The sequence below is a fragment of the Anolis sagrei genome, chromosome 1, assembly GCF_037176765.1.
Source record: "Anolis sagrei isolate rAnoSag1 chromosome 1, rAnoSag1.mat, whole genome shotgun sequence".
Lineage (NCBI taxonomy): Eukaryota > Metazoa > Chordata > Lepidosauria > Squamata > Dactyloidae > Anolis > Anolis sagrei.
The window spans coordinates 218,804,472-218,826,377 of record NC_090021.1 but is presented as its reverse complement, the minus strand read 5'-3'; the positions used below and the strand labels follow the sequence as shown (position 1 = coordinate 218,826,377).

The following is a 21,906-nucleotide window of genomic DNA, read 5'->3' as shown; positions in this document are numbered from 1 at the left end:
CTTCATGTGATATGCTGATGCAACTAACAAACCTATACATTAGGTGCTATGTTCACCAGACTACAATCTATAAACACTTGTTAGACACTTTCCCACTTCACTAAATTCTCAAATGGCCAATTCATGTCTATCAGAAAAGAAATAATCTCTCAGTCAAGTTGGATCTAGTTTTACTTTTTCAACAAAAAAAAAAAAAAATAAAACTCTGTATTAACACTTGTATAAAGGTTTAGATATAAAGTTAGCCAAAAAGTTGATATAGTGCAATTGATTTACTTCAAGGAAAAATGTTCAAGTATAGATAAACATCTTTACAAGATGCCATTTAAATTCTGTTATTGCACAAATTTTTAAAAAATCTATTCCTTAAGTCTTGGGGAACTGCTTCATATTAACTATGAACAACTAATACTGAATTATATAATTAAAAATCAATTTCCATTTATATTTAACTGTACATATCTAAAACATTTCTTAAAACTAATATTTTATTGCTATTTTCATTCTTTCAATTCCCCCTTATTTAAGGCTAATGTAGGATGTAATAGTATATTTATAAACTACAGTTACATAATATGCCTATGTAGCCAAACAACTCCCATTGTTGCACATTGTTTGGTCAGCTTTTTCATGATTTGAATGGGAAGCAGAATACTGACTTTCATCATTTTACACTAATTAAAAATAGGACTAATTTTAGGCATAAATCTCCAAGCAAGGGACTATTTTAGACTTACTTTCCGATTTAGTGGAGAAATTCACCAGGCTCCATTGAAGTTGGCTAGATGATTGAGAATTCACTGCACTGTCTAGCCAGCTTCTACTGCACTTGTCTGAGGACTGAACTAAAGAATATAGACAGAAATCAGGTTTCATTTAGAAACACTCCCAATCCAGCACACCAAACAGTCCGTTTCCATTAAATCAAAATACTTGTGAGAAAAAAATCCTCCAATCTGAGGGGTGGAAAGCAATTTGTACCTGTTGTAGGGCAGGTTGGCACAACTATGGTCCCTGAGGACTTTTTATCAACTAGGGAATTAATACTCCCCACATAAGTTGCCCCACTACTCAACTTATTGGTGGCACAGCCACTAACTTGCATGCTTCAAAAAAACATACTTAATTCTTCATATATTCAGTATAATTACTGAAATCACCTATTCTTCCATTCATACCAGGTCTCTTGGTAACTGACTTCTTCATTTTGACCCCAAAGGAGTCACTATGGTACCTGAAAACTTTACCCAGCTGTTGTTATGACTATTTCCTTTCCCCCAAAACATTATGTCTCCTTGAACCTAATTAATGGGATGTGTTACCTTTTCACACTCCCTTTGATTTACTTGCGGGAGTATTTTTTTTTAAAAGCCAAGATGCTCAAGTCTTACCAGCAGGTGAACTGAAGGAAAAAGTGAAATGGCAGTGAAGTAAGACGAACATTCAAAAAAATGAGGACTACTCATTATTTTAACCTGCCTTGCAAAAACAAAATGTTTAGCCCAATCTAAGACACGTTTCACAGAAAGAGGTTCAATTGAGTTCAGTGTGACTTACATCCTAGGAAACATAGTTAGGATGGCAGTCATAATACATTAAGAGTTATGACAGACTAGTTTAACTTAACATTCTTCCATACGGAAGGGAAATTACAAATATTACAAATATATTCATGATTTGGAAATACCAAAAGTGCAGGATGTGCTGCTACTGAATGTTCCATCATATTCTGAGCAGCAGAGACTTCATAGCAAAAATAAACCTTACTTCACCAGAGTCTGCAAACAAATAGTATACTTTTGGAAGCAGTTTGAACTCGTACCAAAAGGCTAACTCTTTTTGTACTCCATGAAGCGCTATCAGGCCTAAGTTATTAGCAGCAATGGCAACTGATTTTCATGGCTTCTGACTAAAAGAAACTGAGGTATATCTCTAAGGATGCCAAAAAAATCCTGCTATAAGACTCATAGGGAATTGTGCATAACCAAAGTGCTCCAGACAGGTGGCAACAGATGGCATAATACCACTGATAAATCTGTCCCCCCAAATTTGTACCAATATGAAAATAAAACTGTCAATTATGCTGGCACTTATTGAGATGATGTTGTAAACGTTGCCTCTCTTAGTCTAGAAGCAGTTGTCCAGCACCCTTCAGCTTACAAACAGCTGGGCTACTTGCCACAAGGGCAGACCGAGATGTAATTGTTCTTCCGGATAGCTGCCTTCAAATTGTGCTTAAATGGAGCACACTCTAGATGCTGCAAGGGCAAACTGGGAGCCTGGCTTAACTCCATGCACAGAGAAGAAATCCAGCCAAAAGTGGAAGTAAGTTTGCCATCAAGAGCCAGAGGGTTACAACCAGGCTAGGAGAACAGGAACACAAATCTGAAAGTTAGAAACAAAATCACATTAGTACAGGCAAAATTATGTAGGTACTTCTTTAGATACTGTTTGTGTGTCTAAGAGCACATTCAAAGCAACCCTCGTCAACAGAATTAGAATTAGTTAGGGGTTTCAGCACAATGCTAGTGGTTTGTACAAATGAAATCGAGCAAAAATATGGCACACGGCTCTCCTTTTCTGCAACCATCTCAGATCATCCATACCGAATCCAGTCAGTAGGGTAAAGTTTCCTATTGATGCCTTATTGCACTGTCCCAAAGGCTTGGCCCCACAATCATTACAGGAGTCAAGAAAAGGTGAGGCAGTTTTCTTCCTGCTACAATCAATACTTGCAATAATACTAAATTAGAAACAATAGAGCAGAACAAACCCCCAAATAGATTCCCCAAATTCCAACTCTAATTCACTGAATTATACTGAGGGACTGGTGTGCTGGTTTAACTTACCGAGAGATGCAATTTTAGTCAAGTTAGCCATTGGAGGAGGAGGGTCCTGCTCAGGTGGACAGATGTCACAGAAGTCTAGGCATGCTGGGCAGACTAGGTTCCCAATATGCACCCATCCATTCATCTGAATATTCACTGGGAGAATCTGACCTGAGCGACTGCACAAGTATGCCATGTCCTTGACCCAAACTGTCAGTCCATGAGCAGAACAAGAAACCTAGAAAATAAAGCCAGAATTGTTTTGTTTACACAGTAAACTACTCTTAATTAATGGAACAATTTCTGAGCCTTTCAATGTGTATTTTGTTCAGGATCCATTGTCAAGAGAAGAGATGAACAAAAGCATTAATGTAGCCACTCAGTTGTTTGCATATGGGTCTGGAAAAGGACAAATTGGAGGTCGGGCAGTGGAGGAAGGCTCTACTGAATTACTCATTTCAGTCGCCTCAGACTTTTGCCAAAGAACCAACTTAACGTGAGGCAGAAAGATGTTTTCACCTCCCACACAAAGGATAATACACTAAGGCCACTGTAGCGAATTTGTTACTCTGTATGAAAATTTTAGTGTATAGATCTATGTTCGCAGGGGGCAGATAAGGAAGATTAGAGACAAGAGAGGATAGCAACAGAGGGACAGGATTTATTTGCATATGGAGGCTGATTGGTCATATGCAGATTAGCATAGCCCCAGGATTTCAACAGGTTGAGAGACAAAATGACAGTTGGGAAGAGCAGGGCTGAACATTCTAAAGGGGCGGAGTTAAGTTCAAAAAGGAGGGGAGTTAGAGGGAGAGTTTTAAAAGAGAGTTAGTTGAGTAGGGATTGCAGTTTGTGAAGGACAGAGAGTTAGGGATTCCTGTTCATGAATGGTAGTTAATAAATCCTGTTAGAAAAGTAAGCCGCTAGTCAAATAGAGTACAAGTTTTGGGAACCTAAAGAAAAGCCAGTGGTGCTTGAATCGGAAAGTACTTTTAGTCCTGTATGTGTAAAGCAAATACCATCTTGATAAATGAGAAACATTGAAAGCCTATTTCAGGAAAGTGCAACAAGTATACTATACGTGACTGAAACTCAAGTTTGCAACAAAAATAGTAATTGTAACCACAACCGTTTGGAGCTTGGAATGTTTGAATAAACGTTGATACTTTGTTTCATACAAGAGAGACTCAAGCATGTGATTCCAAGCCAAGAGGCTTCTGCTTTATAACACTCATAGCAATTCAGATATTAAAGTGTTGACAGAGGACTGCACATAGGTGCATGCTTCTTTTACAAACTGGTGGCCTCCCTTTTGTTACAGCCACCTTCATTCTCTCAGGAAATATAAAGTAAGATGTAGAGCAGGGATCTTTAAGTCTCCTGTTTTTTGGACAGCAACTCTCATAATCTCTTACAACTGGCTAACCTGGATGGACCTCCTGTGAGCTGGCAAACAAAACAATCTGGAGGACCAGAGTTTCCGAACTAACCTGCCTCATAAAAAATCTGTTTGGACAATGGGATATACAGTATTAATCACTCAGTCTTACAGTGAATACAACACCCTGGTGATTGCAAAAAATAAAAATAAAAATAAAAAAGGGAAAGAAAGGAAAGGAAAGAAACAAAACAAATTAAGTGAGACATGGCATAGTTATCCGTATTTTTGAGGACATTCTGAAATGTCTGTGAGTATAAAAATATATCTACAAGTGGATTCCAGGATTCACGGAAAGATTTGTGCCAAAAAATATCTGAGTGTGCGTACACGCATGTGCACATGTCTTGAGGTGGAGGGTGCCTTCCTTGATCTCCTACTATCTTATATTAACGTTTTTTATAATTTTTTAACAAATATGAAAATGGATTTCAGGAGCCATGGAATGTTAGAAAGGAAATGTGAGTTTTATATGTGGGTGGGTGGGGGGTGCGGAAGAGGGGGTTGGTTTTGCTTGATCCCTTAATACCTTACATTATTTGGGAGAAGGTCACAACAAACTGATACACTGAGTGACATACTATACAATTTTGTTGTGGGTCCCATTGTTTAGACTTAGAACTCAATTTTACTTTTCACTGAAATCTGGTTGAAATATTGCACGTATGTTGAAAAAAAGATGGCTCTTCACTGTAAAATGATAGCATATGTTAAGATTTCAAGATCTTCCAACATAACTCTATCACGTATCAGAACATTTAAGAATGCCACAATACTTGGTCACCACAAATTTGGAAATAAATACTTCCCTCTAATTAAAGGCTACAAAAGGCAACTATGATATACAGTGAGTCCGTGGTATCCATTGAGTTTGGTAGATGCTCAAGTCCCGATATATACAATGGCACAGTAGAATGGTGTTCTTTATATGGCAAAATGTAGAGTAGCTTTTTTTGGAATCTTAAAAACGTATGTTCATATTGTGAGTGGTTGAATCTATTGAAGCAGAATCAGTGGACATGGAAGGCCTCCTGTACCTCAAAATGCCATCTTGTGATTTTATTGCTGTTTTCCTAATATAGTGAGCCAAAGGATGAATATTCTTTGGATGTATGAGAAGTAACAATCCTGAACAATATTTAACATACTGACTAAGCCCAAAGTCCAAAGGTTTAAAAGCAAATCTGTCTCTCTGCTCATTTTTATGGACTGACTGGTGAAAGCAAACATAATTTCAGTGCTTTCTTATATACAAACAAAACCAACAAAAAATCCTACTGGTTTCCAATTGGTTACAATAACCCCCCCCCACCCCCCGCTCTTTCTATTTATTTATCCTTGTATCTAAAAATGCAAGGATATACACAGAGCAATCACTTTTGCCTGGATTTAACCAACTGGAAAACAGTAAGATAGCCATGTTAAGGTGTATTAAGGTATTTGCATTACCAATGGCTATTAGGTTCATCCCCAATCTGCATTTCAGAAAAATGGGATGTGGGGAAAATCTGCTGCAAGTAATTTATAGTTTTAGATGGCTTTTCTTTAGGTAATGAGAAGAGGAAGAAAAAGAATCAATTGTAATGGGCCAGATTTATCCACAGGTTCACAACCCCCGATTCAACCTACTGTGGATTCACATGCACATAATACAGTAAGCCCAAAAAATACTGGCCGGGGCTTGTCACCGCTTCCATTGCTGCCCTATGCCATTTTAACAGACTTGACATGCACAGTATTTGTATCTGCAGGGAGTCATGGAATCAAACGCCTGTGGAAACTAAGGGCCCACTGTATTCTCCTCTGTAATTAATTTGATTGGCAACATAGAAACACATAATGATGGCTGTAAGAAACAATATCTAAACAAATCTTTAATAAATGGGAAGTTAAAGGAAGAACTTCTTTAATTACCTGGTAACATCCACTACCCCAGTCAGGATAACTTAGTTTCTTTCTGCATTGTTCCATAACGAAAGGTGATTTCTGAATGAGGCAGACTGAATTTGGTCCATATTTTTCAGCACCATAGTTTTTGTAAGGATCTATAGGACAAAAACCCCCAAAGGTTTCTGTTAAGAGTTGTGTGGTTCAATAGATGGTAAGAGTATAGTCAGCCCTCCACTTTTGCAGGGCTTAGGGGTGCAGACCCCATGGGGCACCACCCACCAAGATCACAAAGGGAATAGGAGCAGGAGGAGGAGGCCCATATGCTGCTGCCGCCACACCACTTAACCTGCAGAGTCCAGCTTCTCTTCTGGTGCTCTGCTTGTGTCTGTCTCCCAGTAGCTCCTTTTCTTTGCCCGGCAAAACGGATACATGCAGTGCACAGGAAGAGAAGCTGGGATCATTAGGACACATGAAGTTGCACACGGAGCCTGCTCCTCTTCCTCCCAAATCTGTGTGTGTCTGCCCCTCCCTCCTTTGCCTGGACAAAGCAAACACATGTAGCACACAGGAAGAGGGAAAGGACCCAGGATTCATCAGATAGGTGAATGATGTGCAGGGCCAGATCCTTCACCTTTTCCTCTGTGTCATGTGTCTGTTTCACTTGGACAAGGGAAGGGAGGAGCTGGAGAGAATAGACAAGCACAGCACACAGGAAGCGGAGCAGGGCCTTTGTGCCTTTTCCATATTTATCCTGAGGAGTCCACCTCCTCTTCCGGTGTGTTGCGTATATCTTTTCCCCAGGACCTCTTCTCTTTTAATCAGACGAAACAGATGCCTGTGGCACATGGGAGAAGGGAAAAGGAGCCAGGATCTGTGGGGCACACCTGTTCCTCTTCAAAGCAATGGTATGTCAACTGTCTGAATCCAGAAGTAACAGGAAAAAGTAACAAAAAAGAGCTTCATTTTCAACTACAGTATCACATCCTGGTTTATTACCCCCAAACCAAGCTAATTTATGAACACACTTGAATTACAATCTCAAGTGAAAATCATAGTTTAGACAATAAAGCATCAATTCATGCTATATTTGAACTGAGCTTGAAATTCACAATGCTTGCAATAGAGGAACAAAATCCAAAAATCAACTAACCTGGTTGATTTTCCAGTATCCTGCAATCTGAACTGCGTTGGAATTCACCACTTAAATGCCAACTAAATTCCTGGCTGAAAGGACAGTAATCAGCAATTTCAACTGATCCACCATAATAAGGCAAATCTTCAGATGGTATTCCATATAGGCTGTCAAAGTACTGTAAAAAGGGAGTGCCAGAGGTGATAAGAAGGAACAGTGTTATATATCACCATTATGAGAATAACCATAGTAACATTTTATGGAAGTGATAAAAAGTCGAATCTATAGACAGCATGAATGCTACAGCTGCTAATGCCATTTTAACCTAGTTTTTTCAGTATAATTTTTATTGGTAAGCTAAGGGAAAAAATGGCACTCCATGCAGTCATGCTGGCCACATGATCTTGGAGGTGTCTATGGACTATGCTGACTCTTCGGCTTAGAAATAGAGACAAGCACCACCCCCCAGAGTCAGACTCGGATAGACTTAATGTCAGGGGAAACCTTTACCTCTTATGGGAAATAGAGAAGGGTACAAGAATAGATATATAGAGACTTTTTTCTAACATATTATAGTCTTCTTCCATTGTTGTCTAATACAAAAAGGTTTCTATGCTTAAAGAAGGAAAGAAAAAATAATTTCTTATCTAGTCTAAAACAAAAGAATAGAAAAGCGAGTATAGTATAGAAAGAGAAGATAGGAAAGTTAAGAAATAGAAAACCTAGTTTTTTTTAACCAAATGTGTTGCCATGTGTTCTATGATTTTTTTAAAACAACAGACCAGAAGTCCAGTCAGAATTTGCCCTGCTGAAAAAAAGTTATTAGTAGATCTAGGAAACAGCACTCAAGCAGCCTTCCATGTAATCTCAATTATGTACTCCAGAGAATTGATTCAATCTCATACAATAGTTTTGAATAGTGCAGAGTTGTAAGGAAAATACATATAAGGCACCCTCCTGTTGAAGCCATGGGTAGGCTCTGTGTGTGTGTCCATACACATATGTGCAGACAGCCAGTCATCTCCTTCTGGACCTGCCAATGGGCTTCTTCTGACAACACAAATGCTTAATACAGAAGAGAACATTGGTGATGGATGCAAGTAAAAAAGAATGTGGTCCTGCTTAAGTCAGGAGAGAATGTAGGGATGAAGCCAACCATAATGGACTACTCCTCGTGCCATCTCAGAATGAACCTTCACAGTAAGTCTAATTTCTCATTTTGTTATTTCTGCTTAGAGAACACCTAACAAATACCAAAGCTGTAAAGCTAAATGTACACACTGGAACTTCATAGTGACCATTAAGTCTGATGTATAGCTGACCATATTCAGTTTGCTTGCTCTTTTTGTTTCTTTGATTTGTAGATGAGAAAATAAATGTGCACGATGTTACTTCTAATAATGGCAAATGTTTTGAAAAGAACATTTATGTGATTGCTTCCCCTTAATGTTCTGGGAGAAGTCCACTCTGGAGATTCCACTCCAGAGATTGCAGTCCACCCTGGTGCAGTAGCCTCAGAGTGCAGACCGGAGCAGCCATTGTACCTCGTGGCTGAGTTCCTTAGCCTGTGTGCCTCCATCTGCCTGCTTCCCACTTGCTCTTCTCCACTTTGGGAGATTGCTGTCCACTGAGGAAGTTTGGGTTAATTCACTTTATGTGCTTTTTATTCCTGGTACTGTATATTTTGCTTCAAGAAAAGGGGGGGGGGAGGCTGGAATTACAGTATGATGCTGTTTTGCCTTGCTGTACACTGACCAACACATTTTGTTGCCTCAAATGTGCTTCCTTGCCACAGTGGCTGAAGGGAACCAAGCGCTGCCTATCGCTGGACATTTTAGACATTATTTGTTATTTATAAAGTACATATCCATGTAACAAAAATGGGGTGGTTTTGGGGGGACGGAACAGATTAATAGCATTTTAATGGGGAAATTCGCTTTGAGATAAGAATGGTTTGACTTAAGAACACAGGCACAGAACGAATTAAAATCTTAAGTCAGGACACCACTGTACTTGACTGAGTATCTCTCTATATATAGATACACATGACTAAGAGTTACATCTGCTGTAAGTGAGGCTCATTTTTCATCCAGCACACCACATACACTTGCTGGTTTTAGACTTCCCTTCACTTGAATTCTAACTGCTGCAAATTTTGTCTTTTATTTAACATATAGCAGCTTGATTTTCAGTGCAGGTTAGTAGGTTTTACTGGAGTTAAATTGCTTTAACACACTGATGATTATGGGATCTGATTATAAAGGGCAGGCTAGCGATTCCTTAACAAATAAATAATGTGCCATTATCGACTCATGTTCTTGTGATACCACAGCATAGCTCCAAGCAGAAGATTGAAAGCTTCTCTTCCATTTTCCATTAACCACTGTTTAGCATATTATCCACATTGTATCAATGGCTATCAATGGAAAACTGCCTGAATTAGGTTAATGGGATTAGAACATAAAAACTAATTACATGATGTACCTGATATTCCTGAGGCAGCTGTTGAGGAAACTTTTGTAAATTGCACACGGCTACTGCTCTGTGGTCCTGTCTGCAGGTTAGTTGCAATGGATTACTTCGCAGAGTGTCGCAATATGGAGCTACCAGTTCTTTCCTTTGTACAGGATTAAAAACAACAGCAAGAGAACTTTAACACCGTTAACTGTTAAAATAATCACTGATTATTTTCAATATTAATCATGCAATCATTATTATGTTAATGCAATTTAAGCGCAATTGTAGAACATGAAATTTCAGAAAGAATTCTTACTTTCTCCGCCTGTTGTCAATCCAAAACTTACAACTTTTCATCACAAAGTCGCAACCTTTATCTCGTCCCCAGTCAAGTTTTTCTGCCATGCTATAATTGGCTCTATACCAGCTACGAAGACAAGATAAAAAGGAAACACTGTTATTAAGCTATCACTTCTTAATGGTCAGACAAAGTAATTTTTAAAAGCCTGAATAGGAAAAATTAAGAGAAGATGCACAAATATTTCTATAAATGGACATCAGTATTTTGACACCACCCCCCCAGTTCCCTCTCCTCAATTTTTTTAAGGTTTATACAATATTTGTTTATATGGTGACAGGCAAACAAAGAAAATATATTTTGCCCATTTACTGAATAAGCTAGTCATTAAAACAGGTATAAAGAGGAAGAAAGCCTGAAACAGCTAATTCAGGCTTATCAAATTAGCTACCTCCTCAGCTATTGCCCACTTCTTCCATTTCTCATTATGCATTTGCAACAGTGGAGGGGAACCCATGTCAGTTATGATAGTTAAATATCCTCTGGTATTTACTCTAGATATATTTACTGCAGAATATGCACGGGGGAGCAAAAAAAATGCTTTTAGAACTTCATGACAGTTTAACTTATCTTGACTCAACATGTAAAAATTTCAAATGTATCAAAAGAAAATGGCTGAAAGATGTGCAGAATCCCATCTGAATTCAGGTTTCTGCCACCACTATACCAAACTCATTGTTTCTTGTATTACAATTACCAAAGTGCTATTCAGACATTTAAAGCATAGTTCAAGTACCGCAACAAACCTGGGCTTGTCTCTTTTGTGTATTTTGGTTACCTTTCCTAAAACAAGACACATTTAAATGATAACAAGGGTTGCGCAGCTTAATTGTAAATTCTTACCCAGTATCTTCCATTAATGCCAAAGTAATCCGAGAGAAGACCCTATTCTGAGTGTGTGATCCAGTCATTGCTTCGTTCTGAAAGTAACCAACAACTGTTAGATTCCATTAAGTAGCTTTGAAGAACAGAGACCCCCCACAGGAGGTTGCTGATGTAAATATAATATTAGTACAGTAGTACGTGTAACTGCTAGTTAACCTTTTTCTTTCATGAAAATGTGTTTTTTGCAGTCTTCCAATTAGAATTATTTCACTATAATCCTAATTTTAGTAGCATCGCCACACATAATTGATAACAGGTTGCCACTCCATTAGCAGCAATCAGACAGCAGCATCCTTTCTTTCTTAAATAAATAGTTCCACATCCCATTTTTAAATTTTTTAATTGCTTGCTGTAATTTGTATTATTTAGGCAGTAGCAGCTGTCCAACAGTAACAAACTATGAAATGAAAATGTTAAGATAAGAGTCATGAAGAGAAAATCAGTGCAGCAGACAAAATCAGCTGAGGTCATCACAGCCTGCATTTCAGATTATAAGGGCCTCATCAAAAAGCCACATGTCTATATACAAACCTCCAACAAACGCTTCTCCCAGTGATTGAGTTCGGTGCCCATGCCACCTTGATTTTCAAGTTCCATGCCTTCTAGAATTGGGCAGTCAAAATGTTTTCGGGCCTCCTCCTTTAGAAAAATACATTAGAAGACAACTCAGTATGCTTATTTGAAAATAAAAACATTCCACCCTACACATGAGGTTTACATGTCATAGCAGATGCGATGAGCTTCTTTGTCAAGCAAAAATTTCTATTGGAAATCATCTTTACTATTAGGTAGCTGTAAAAAAAATGACCTGGAAATACTACTGTATTTCATCAGTTCTAAGATGCCATTGATTGTAAAGTGCACACTAACTTCAGGATCACCAACAAAAGAAAGCTTTATTTATATTTACAAAACACACCAGCAATTCTAAGACACACCCTGCTTTCATACATGTTTATAAGGGAAACAAGTGTGTCTTAGAATCAAGGAAATATAGTATTTCAAGTTGATTGCACTCTCAGGAACAACTGAAGGAAATTTGGACGAAAATTTAATTTGACCTAAAACACTTGATCTTTACAGTGGGCCTTCCACATTTGTGGCTTTCATTATTCACAATCTTCCACTGCCTGTCTGCCTCCTGTAGTTGGGACTGCCTTGTGATCAGCAGCCTGACCCCAGGAGCTGAGGGATGAGGAGTCATTCCACATATAGCACCCAACTCAATAACAACAACAACAACCTGCCTCCCCTTATGGCAGGGCACAACATTGTTAAAACAGAGAGATAAACTCAACATGATTAAAATACATATAACAAAATGCACACAGATAAAATGCAGGTTAAAATTCACCCATAAAATATAGGTTAAAATTCAAAAATTAAAAACTGACTGGGGAGGCCTGCCAGAATATAGGTCTTCAATTGAGTTTTGAATTCTGACAGCTGATTTAGCTGTCAAATCTCTTCCGACAGGTCGTTCGTCAGTCTTGGGGTGGCCGATGAAAAGGTACTCTGATTTACGGTTACCAGTCGAGTTCTGGTAAGTTGGGGTAACCATCCCCCAGAGGACCTCAGTGTCCTAAGGATCGTGGATTGGGCAGGAGAAGGCAATCCTGTAGGTAACCTGGACCCAGACCAAGAAGGATTCAAAACTAACACTTTGTACTTGTCTGAAAACTAATTGGCAACCGTTGGAGTGAAGACAGGGTTACCCTGAATATTCCCACGGTGGTAGCCCTGTCCTTGAGAGGTGATGGAGGGCAAGTTATCAGACTCTATACCACAGTCTCCCAAGGATGGGAATACTGGGGAACCTTGGAAGCTGAGCATCTGAGGTCAAGGGATTCCCCCCCCCCCCTTCCCAACAACAGAAATGCTCAGCAACCACTCCTATAGTAGCTTGGCCCTCTGAAGGTGCGTAGTGGGGGCTAAGGGATTTCCCTGTGCAGCCACTTCCTTATGACAGGGAGTGGTAACTCTGCATCAACGACTTTCCATGCCACCGTCATATAAGAACAGAGAGCCTGAGAAGATTCCCAAGGCAACCCCAACATCAGTTGAGTTGATGAAGTTGATGACTGGCCCGCTACTGCTTACCCCACAGGGGAGGGGCTGCCTTGGGAATGTTCTCTAGGTGCTTCCATCACAGGAGATCTATTGCCTGCTGCCACTCATCTCCTGAGGGCAGGGCTGCTGATTTCTTACAACTTCATATCTGAGCACCACCATTAGATGTATTGTGAAAGAAGCAAAAGAGATACTTACAACTACTTTAGGAGTTATCAGAAGAAATATATTGTGACGCAGAAGATTATTGCCCCGTACATCCCATAACCTGACTGCATTCCGTACAACTCTTTGGCTCCACTGATACACTCCAAGACTGAAAGGAATGCAGAGTGAATTAATATGACTGAGAAACAGAATAAGTTCTATATTTGCTCATTAGCTGACCAAATCCAAACAGTCAAAATATGACTAACATAACTGTGCACTTCATAACAGCTGTCCTTTTACAAATGAGGGCATAGAAAAACAGATGGTATGCTAAGAAAACATTGCATCACTATCTGAATCACTACTGTATTAAAATGGTGGTACAAAAACAATTTAACTAGCACCAAAGTACTTCTCAAATTCCAACTGTCCTCTTCTGTGTAGATTCAATATATATACCTTTCATTAAATGCTGGCAACCCATTTGCATATCTGGAAGTTAAAGGATTTCCATCATCATCACGATAGAATGCAAATAGTCCGGCAGAGAATCCCTTGAAAAGTAACCAAAAAAAATAATTTAGATTACGTACTACAATGCAATTAAGCAGGTTTTCCTATGAAGTCAGTAAAATCTCATAAGTCAATTGACTGCAAACAATATGCACACATATACAAGGTTCACATTTATGTCTTCACAAAAATGAACAAAACACTACAAAAACCCTTGCATAATACTATACAATGAATGTGGTACTGGTATTTCAAAGTGATGTATGAAATATCAATTCTTACCAATGCATGAATGATTTCATGTTTCACTGTAGATAGCATGCCGACAAATTCCTGTGCTTGGGTTGAAATCATATTTGGACACAGATTGGCATACCCTGCAATTGGCCTAGGAAACAATAATAAAATGCATTAATACAGAATTAAAACAACGATTTTTCAAGAATATGAGAAGTTTAAAGTTTTATCTGTTGTAGCTTTCAAGCAGAATTGGGTTTAAATGCAAGATTTTTACATTTCATTATATGATATCGCTCAGTCAAATGTCATTTTTCTTCAATAATTGGACAAAATGTGAATCCACTTCATGAAAAGAAGAGTCACATTTTTCCATTTAATGCAGCTCTCAAAAATTGGAACAACTAGGCAGAGAATTTAATAAAAGAGAGAAAATGCTTCTCCACTAGTGGTGTTCATCCAAAGTAGATAACCCTATTTTTTTTTCCTTTCCAAGAATTGGAAAACATGTAGTAGATCTTGAAACAAGCAACATCAGAATAGCAAATATTTCCCTATGTCATTTGTTACAGTAGTTGCTTATATGCCTAGCTTTCGATTACATGCCCACATTGTACAACATCACCTCTAATCTATTAACACATAAAACAATGTTGTATACTGGGTGATGGACAAAACAAATATCAAATGAAAGACAACTTCAAAACATACATTGGTGGCTTATTTAAGAGTAAGAGTGAGTCAGCACTCCCAAAGTACGCTCAAGACTTGTTTCTCTATCTACCTGTTACTTCCTGAACAGATGAGCACAACCAAATCAGTATGTTTATCATACCAATCTTTTTGTTTCAGTAGTTTAGAAGGTCCTACAAGATCCATTTGCGTACATCGGTACAGCTGTTATGCTTATCCCATATGCATTAAATTTAACTTGGAAGAAAATGTTACCTGTCCATATTTGCTTCAAGCTGACAGTATGCTGCATAGGCAATGATATTTTCTTGGCCACACCTTTCTGTCGTCAGAGCACTAACGTATAATACAAAGTCAGCATCTTGAACCCCTTCTTTGTCTGGATCACCAACAGGTCCACAAAGCCATCCATTTTCACTGCAAACTCTACATTGCTAGGATATTGCATTTAAGAGAAGTTACTTCTAAATAAAAGTCATTTTGCTCAAAACTTCTGTTTTAAGTACAGAAAGTTTTTTTAAAAAAATTCTTAGACAGAGGAAAGATCCAAACCATAATTTCCCCCCTTGCTACTAATACAGACTCTGTATTATTGGTAATGATCAATTCTCAAAGGAAGATACATATTTGAGTATTTTCCTATGAGTTGATGTTAAAAAATACATTTGGGACTCCACAGTGTTTTTTCTTAAGAGCTCAAAGCCCAGAAAGCAGTTTGCAAAATTAGCAAAAGGAAATGGTCAAATGTTTTTGCATATGGAATATTTCTCCTCACGTTTTCTTTGGGGAAAAAATCTTCCAACTCAAAGTTTCAATATTTTTTTCCCTAAAAGCCTTGAAGATATAGCTTTTGAAGAACAGACTTTGAAAACCCCAGGCATGCAAATATGCAGTGCATTTATATCATAAGACAGATGGATAAAATGTACAAACATTGGAACACAGATAATATATGCAAACATATGGTCTATTACATGTACATTCAACTGTAGTGATCATCAAAACTTGGCATCAAAGAAATGACAGACAAGCTGAATTATCTCTCATAATCTGATCAAAGCTATTAACAAAGAAAAAATTATTGCTTTTCAATTGTTTCACATAATTCCGTATTCAAAGAAATTAAGGCAGTAAACACAGGACAGACTAGTAGAGATGGGCTGGACCCCATTTAACTCATTAATATATCCTGCTTTTCAGAAATAATACTCCCAAGGAAGCTTCCAATAAATAAATATACTACTATTGGATTTTATTGTTTTCAACTAGTGGTGTTTTTGATTTTATGCTGTTTGTTACCATTATTATTGTTGTGATATTGTTTGCGCACTTATTATATTTTGTATGTTTGCAATGTTGCGTGCTTTTGTTAGCCACCCAGAGTCTCTTCAGGGAGATGGTGGCAGGGTACAAATAAACTTGTTATCATCATATATTCAAACATTAAAAGACAATGGACTGATATTTAAAAACTAATCAGGATGTATCAATATAACACATTATGAGACTTAGTGAAGCATCAAATGCCTTTGCACTCAGATTGACAGTTTAGATGCATCATTAATCCACTCAACTCAACAGCTAGTCGTCTCATCTCTGTCTGCCCTTAAACACTACTTTTCTTTTTTCTTAATTTGACCCCTTTAATGTCTCAGACAACAGATTTGCTTTGAAACCACAGTGTGTTATCCCTGTTCTCCAGCTGCCACTGGTTTAGTTTGTGATGCCACAGCAAGGCTGGCCTTATTTGGCCAGGTACCAAAGAAGGATGATCCTATGTGGAATTAAATCTCCTTACCATGACAGCCTCCTTCATGATTTCAAAGCAGTCTGTAGCAGGTCAGCTATCTTAGATCTTATCTCTAGAGCTCTTGCAACTTATAAAAGGACTGGTTGCGACATATTTTGAGGGTGCTTATTACAGATGTATAATAAAATGTTTTAAACTATTGTAAGATATGGAATAAAAATTCTAATGTCACTTATACACTAAAGAAATGAAAATGCATTACCTGAAGGTGTTCCTCAGGGACTATAACTGGTCCACACTTTGTAAACTCCGCACAGGCTCCTCTGCAGTATCTATGAGGGTCATCCTTCTTCCTTAAATACTGGTTTGTTACACACTGTCTTCAAGCAAATCATAATCAGACATTTACTAAAGAAATGAACCATCCCACAAAATAGAGAGGTATTATAAGTAAGGATGTTAGAAATCACAGGCAATTAACATATCTGTTACGTACATTTAGTGACTTCCTACACTCAGCTGTTGTACGGTTTTCGGGTTGTATGGCCATATTCCAGAAGCATTCTCTCCTGATGTTTCACCTGCATCTATGGCAGGCATCCTTAGAGGTTGTGAGACCTCATAACCTCTGAGGATGCCTGCCACAAATGCAGGCAAAACGTCAGGAGAGAATGGTTCTAGTACGTAGCCATACAGCCCGTAAAAACTTACAACAATCCAGTGATTCTGACCATGAAAGCCTTCGACAATACATTTCTGCACTCAGTTTACTTAACCGACATGTATCTGAGTGTCTTCCTCCACCACTGATCCTTGTTGAATCACAGCACAGAGCTCTATCTGACTCAAACCTATAGATCTCTGCTCTGCAATTTGTGTGCCTGATTTCAGTGGAGGCAGTGGGAAATGCAGTGTGTGTTAAAGAGCAGCCCACATGTTGTCCAAACTGACCTCATCAATATGGAGTTACACTTACACTTGAGGGCAGGAGGAGGAGAACAACACTGATCGCTATGCAATCAACAATATCATAATAAAGATTTTTATTTTGGTTCTTAGTACTAAACAATGTAAAGATAATACATACCTGCTTAATAATACAGTACCAGCAGGTTTGCGAACTTGAAATGTCTTCTCTAAATAAGAAATAGCTTGTGGGAAAATCTTATTCTAAAAGAAAAAAACAACAAAGCAAACCTGCTTATACTAAAATATGTGATCATATTCTAAAAAATGAAGTCACATAGCTCATTATATTTACTAAGTCTTTTCACATTTTTGTGAATACAATAAGCATACATTTAACCAAAAGTATTTGGTGTTCTTATACCATAAAAATAAATACATGGACTTGTGTAATTTGAGATTATAAATACTGTAAACGATACTGGTAACAGAAATTATGACTCCTTTTTAACCTGGTTAAATACCTCTCGTTAGTAATAATCACATCCAGAATTTACATGGATGCTAACATTGCAACTTTATTAAAGCTGCCAGAAGGAAGGATTGTGGAATTTGAACCAGGAAGGAAAAGATGGCATTGAATTATGTGACTTGCTCCTCATTTCTACATGCTGAAGCAAACACAAAATGCCAAGCACCAAGTTTCAAAAAACAATTTTAGAGGCCAAGTGTTTACAAGACAAAGATGAAGTTATTGCAGGCATGGATCATGCAAACCTTTGACCTGGAACAATTCAACCACTCCATTCAATGATACTCCCCACAAACATATAGGAAGAACATGACATACCTTTATAAGGTGTTTTTTTTCTGGCAGCAAACTATGAGAGAAAAAAGAAATCAGAGAAAGAAATTGTTTTCTATGTGTAGTAAGTATCATCTCCAACTCACTTACTGTCATTCCTTTCCCCAAAGCTAGCTATCCCACATTCATTACTGACACACTGCTTCTTATTCCTCACTTTCTTTAGGGAAAGCAGAAGGGAGAAGAGATAATAAGAGATAATACAGTAGCCTTGTCCTCCCCAACAATCAATTCCAAGTCACAATAGGAGTTTGGGAGAGTGCTGTTATACTTACTCCTCAACACTTCTGTCATACACAGTCTTAATTCTTAGTTGTTGATCAGCATTTCTCTTCATAACATGATTTTCTTTAAGATAAACTTTGTAGATAACCTGAACAAAGAATAAGTGCATCTGACAAACTGTTTTTATAATGTAAAGCAATAGAGATTCACACCTTATTTCTTCCATTTCACATTTTACTTTTATAAGATGTGTAGATGCAATCCAATGTTATGTGTGTTCACTTGGCAGCGGGGGCGAGGGGGGGGGGGTTATCCCAACTAACTCATTACGGTTTTCTGCTCAGGTCCTATCTACACTGACGATTTAATGCAGTTTCAAATAGGTATTGAAAAAAGTGGTTGAACTGTGCAGATGTTTATATGGGAAATACTAGAACCAGTTTGTGGCCTAGATGGTGATTGTGTAAACCACAGAGCACTGATACACATTAAGGGCTTTCTTTTGCACACTTTTGTGAGTGTCTAGTCTGGTCACTGAAGTTTGAAGCTAGTTTCAAACAGCATGAAATAGTCAATGCAGATGGGGCCTCAGTTACTAGTTTCACTCGGAAATAAATATACAGATTTCAATTAATTCTACCTTATTTAAGGATGATATATTCACTGGATGTACATTAAACTTTGCCCTATTATTCGCTGCAAAATATATAGGCAACATATGAAGTATGAACAATCAGTGTTTCTTGAATATTTATGCAAACAGTTTTTGAAATATATCGAACTTTTACTTTATACCTTTAAATTTTCTTACAGAACTCCTTTAACATTTTTACGGTTCAAGCCTGAAAATAATAATGTAATTTAAAGCACATATCATTAAATGGCCACATGGAAATATAATGAAAGCTCAATTAACTGGATATTATTAACAGAACATGTCAAGAATTACTTTGATTTTTGATACAAAACTGCACAACCATAACTTCACCTCCAGAACCAATACTGCAGAAAAAAAATATTTTGTCTGATGTGCATGAATTGTCAGAGAGTTATTGGTTCTCAAATTTACATTTGTATAGCATTAAAATAAAATAATAGCATCAGGTCATTAAAATAGGAGCATCATGATTAAGAGAATACAATTTTCTTAATAGCCATCCAAATCAAAAGGTCCCAGTTGCTAAACAAATCTAGGGCATTGTCTTATGGATGCTAATGCAGAAATTAGTGGAGATAAGCCAATTCTCTCACACCAGAAGCAACCTGCAGTTTCTCAAGTCGCTTCTGGTCTGATTTAAAAAAAGTAGAGACCAATTTACATTTAAACAAACATGAATACCATGAACTTTCATGAATATAACTCAAATGGAATACAGAATTATATTTATATCATGGTTGGAGTGAGGCAGAATGTAATAGGAGAAAGGAAGACAAATCATGTCCCTTGACCTACATTTTGAAAGGTGGTATGACAAAGGCCATTCAGATGTTTGATGGGTAAAACCATGAACAGATAAACTATTTATTTATTTATTTACCACATTTGTACCCCACCCATCTCACCCTGAAGGGGACTCAGGACAATCTTACAACAGGAAGCGATTTTATGCCAACCCATATAAATCCTAAAATAAGCAAACACAATTAAAAGTCCAAACATTTAAAAACATTAATTATTAAAACAACAATTAAAATCACGCAAATTCAAAATGCTGTCCAAGTCCTGTCTATTTGTCAATCATGTCAATTCGTTATAGTTATTGCACTGCTTCACTTACTGGTTGAATGCTTGGTCCCATAGCCACATCTTAAGTTTTTGTTCCCCTGAAGATCAGGAGAGAGGGGACTGACCTGATTTCCTTGGTGAGGGAGTATAGCTGAGGGGCCACCACTGGGAAGGCCCTGACTCTCCTCCCCACCAACTGAGCCTGCTACACGGGAACCATTTGAATTGTGCTCAGTAGCAGATTGGCAGCCGGTGGAGCTGATACAACATCGGAGTTGTGTGCTCCCTGTACACCGCTGCAGTAAGGAACCTGGCTGTTGTCCATTGGACCATCTGAAGCTTCTGAACAGTCTTCAAAGGAAATCATAGAATCAAAGAGTTGGAAGAGACCTCATGAGCCATTCAGTCCAACACCCTGCCAAGAAGCAGGAATATTGCATTCAAAACACCACTGACAGATGGCCATCTAGCCTCTGTTTAAAAACCTCCAAAGAAGGAGCCTCCACCGCACTCCAGGGCAGAGAGTTCCACTGCTGAACGGCTCTCACAGTCAGGAAGTTCTTCCTCATGTTCAGATGGAATCTCCTTTCTTGTATGTATTGCAGTAATCGATTTGGGATGTAACGAGAGTGTGGACCACTGTGGCCAAGTCTAACTTTCCAAGGTACAGGTGCAACTGGCACACAAGTTTTAATTGTGTGAAAGCTCTCCTGGTCACTGCTGAAACCTGAGGTTCCAGACTCAGTGATGAATCCAGTAAAACACTCAAGCTGCAAATCTGTGTCTTCAGGAGGAGTGTAACTCTGTCCAGCACAGACTACAAAAAGTGGCATGACTAACCTACCTCTGATTTCAATGGATCGCTTCATACTAGCAGCTGGAACAAAAGATTTTTTAAAAAACTGAAATGCAAACAGTACATCTCACAGAACAATCGGCATGACAAAAACAGAATACAAGCACACACTTGCTTTTCTTTATGTACTTCAGCTCCGCAGATCCGTTTAAGTCCTATTGCCGCTGTTGTTTCAGACTTATGGCAACTCTCATTGAGTTTTCTGTGGCTGAGAGTTTACAGTCTGCCCAAGGTCACCCCAATGGGTTCCACGACTGAGCTGGGAATCAAACCCCGGGGGCATCTACACCAGGCCTGGGCTCTAAATGCAAATGGAGTATCCCTTATCCAAAAAACTGGGGCCCAGAGGCGTTTTGGATTGTAGAATATTTGCATCCACATTACAAAATGCCTTGCTGGAAATGGGACCCAAATCCAAACACGACATTCATAACACATAGCCTGAAGGCAATGCTATACACAACATAGTTTCCAATTGTATTTTTACCGTATTCATTTGTATGCATCATAACACAAAAGATGTGGGGTTTTAAAATTACTGATTTCGTGTTTAAATGCATTTTGCTCTGCTTTTAATTTTGCATCATGCCATGAGTCTCTGTATCGGCATAAAATAAAGTTTGGGCAAGCAAGGAAACATTTTAGATCTATTGTGAGCATGAAGCCCCTTCCCTTCCCTTCCTTTCCCCTTCCCTTGGGGTCCTTCTCACCTCGTTGGTGCCGGGGACGCGATGGCGGCAGGAGGGGGCCGCCAAGGCCCAGGCCCGGTGGTTGCTCAGCAACAGCAGCGCGGCGAAAGCGGCGGGGAAAGCCGCGAGCGGCCGGGGAAGGTGTTCGACTCCCCGGCCCTTCCGCCCGGCCGCCATCTTGGACAGCCTCCTTCACGACCGCTGTGTCGCCATGGCCTCGGAGTACAAACGAGGACGA

General features: G+C 38.6%; 1 protein-coding gene across 1 annotated transcript in view; it reads right to left on the bottom strand.

The window, feature by feature from the left end:
• Positions 1–21,906, bottom strand: part of LMLN (leishmanolysin like peptidase) — a 26,160-nt gene extending 4,254 nt beyond the window's left edge. Inside the window, exons 1-17 of the mRNA XM_060775194.2 lie at positions 21,690–21,906; positions 18,448–18,545; positions 18,158–18,188; positions 17,489–17,571; positions 16,664–16,781; positions 14,907–15,085; positions 14,004–14,109; positions 13,668–13,762; positions 13,257–13,374; positions 11,520–11,627; positions 10,947–11,023; positions 10,062–10,172; positions 9,773–9,905; positions 7,307–7,466; positions 6,181–6,311; positions 2,850–3,066; positions 1–2,385 (exon numbers count right to left, since the gene is read on the bottom strand). The exon at positions 1–2,385 is cut by the window's left edge and continues 4,254 nt beyond it. Of these exons, the coding sequence (XP_060631177.2) occupies positions 2,285–2,385; positions 2,850–3,066; positions 6,181–6,311; positions 7,307–7,466; positions 9,773–9,905; positions 10,062–10,172; positions 10,947–11,023; positions 11,520–11,627; positions 13,257–13,374; positions 13,668–13,762; positions 14,004–14,109; positions 14,907–15,085; positions 16,664–16,781; positions 17,489–17,571; positions 18,158–18,188; positions 18,448–18,545; positions 21,690–21,845 (2,022 nt within the window). The 5' untranslated portion in view covers positions 21,846–21,906 and the 3' untranslated portion in view covers positions 1–2,284. The remainder of the gene's footprint in view (positions 2,386–2,849; positions 3,067–6,180; positions 6,312–7,306; positions 7,467–9,772; positions 9,906–10,061; positions 10,173–10,946; positions 11,024–11,519; positions 11,628–13,256; positions 13,375–13,667; positions 13,763–14,003; positions 14,110–14,906; positions 15,086–16,663; positions 16,782–17,488; positions 17,572–18,157; positions 18,189–18,447; positions 18,546–21,689) is intronic.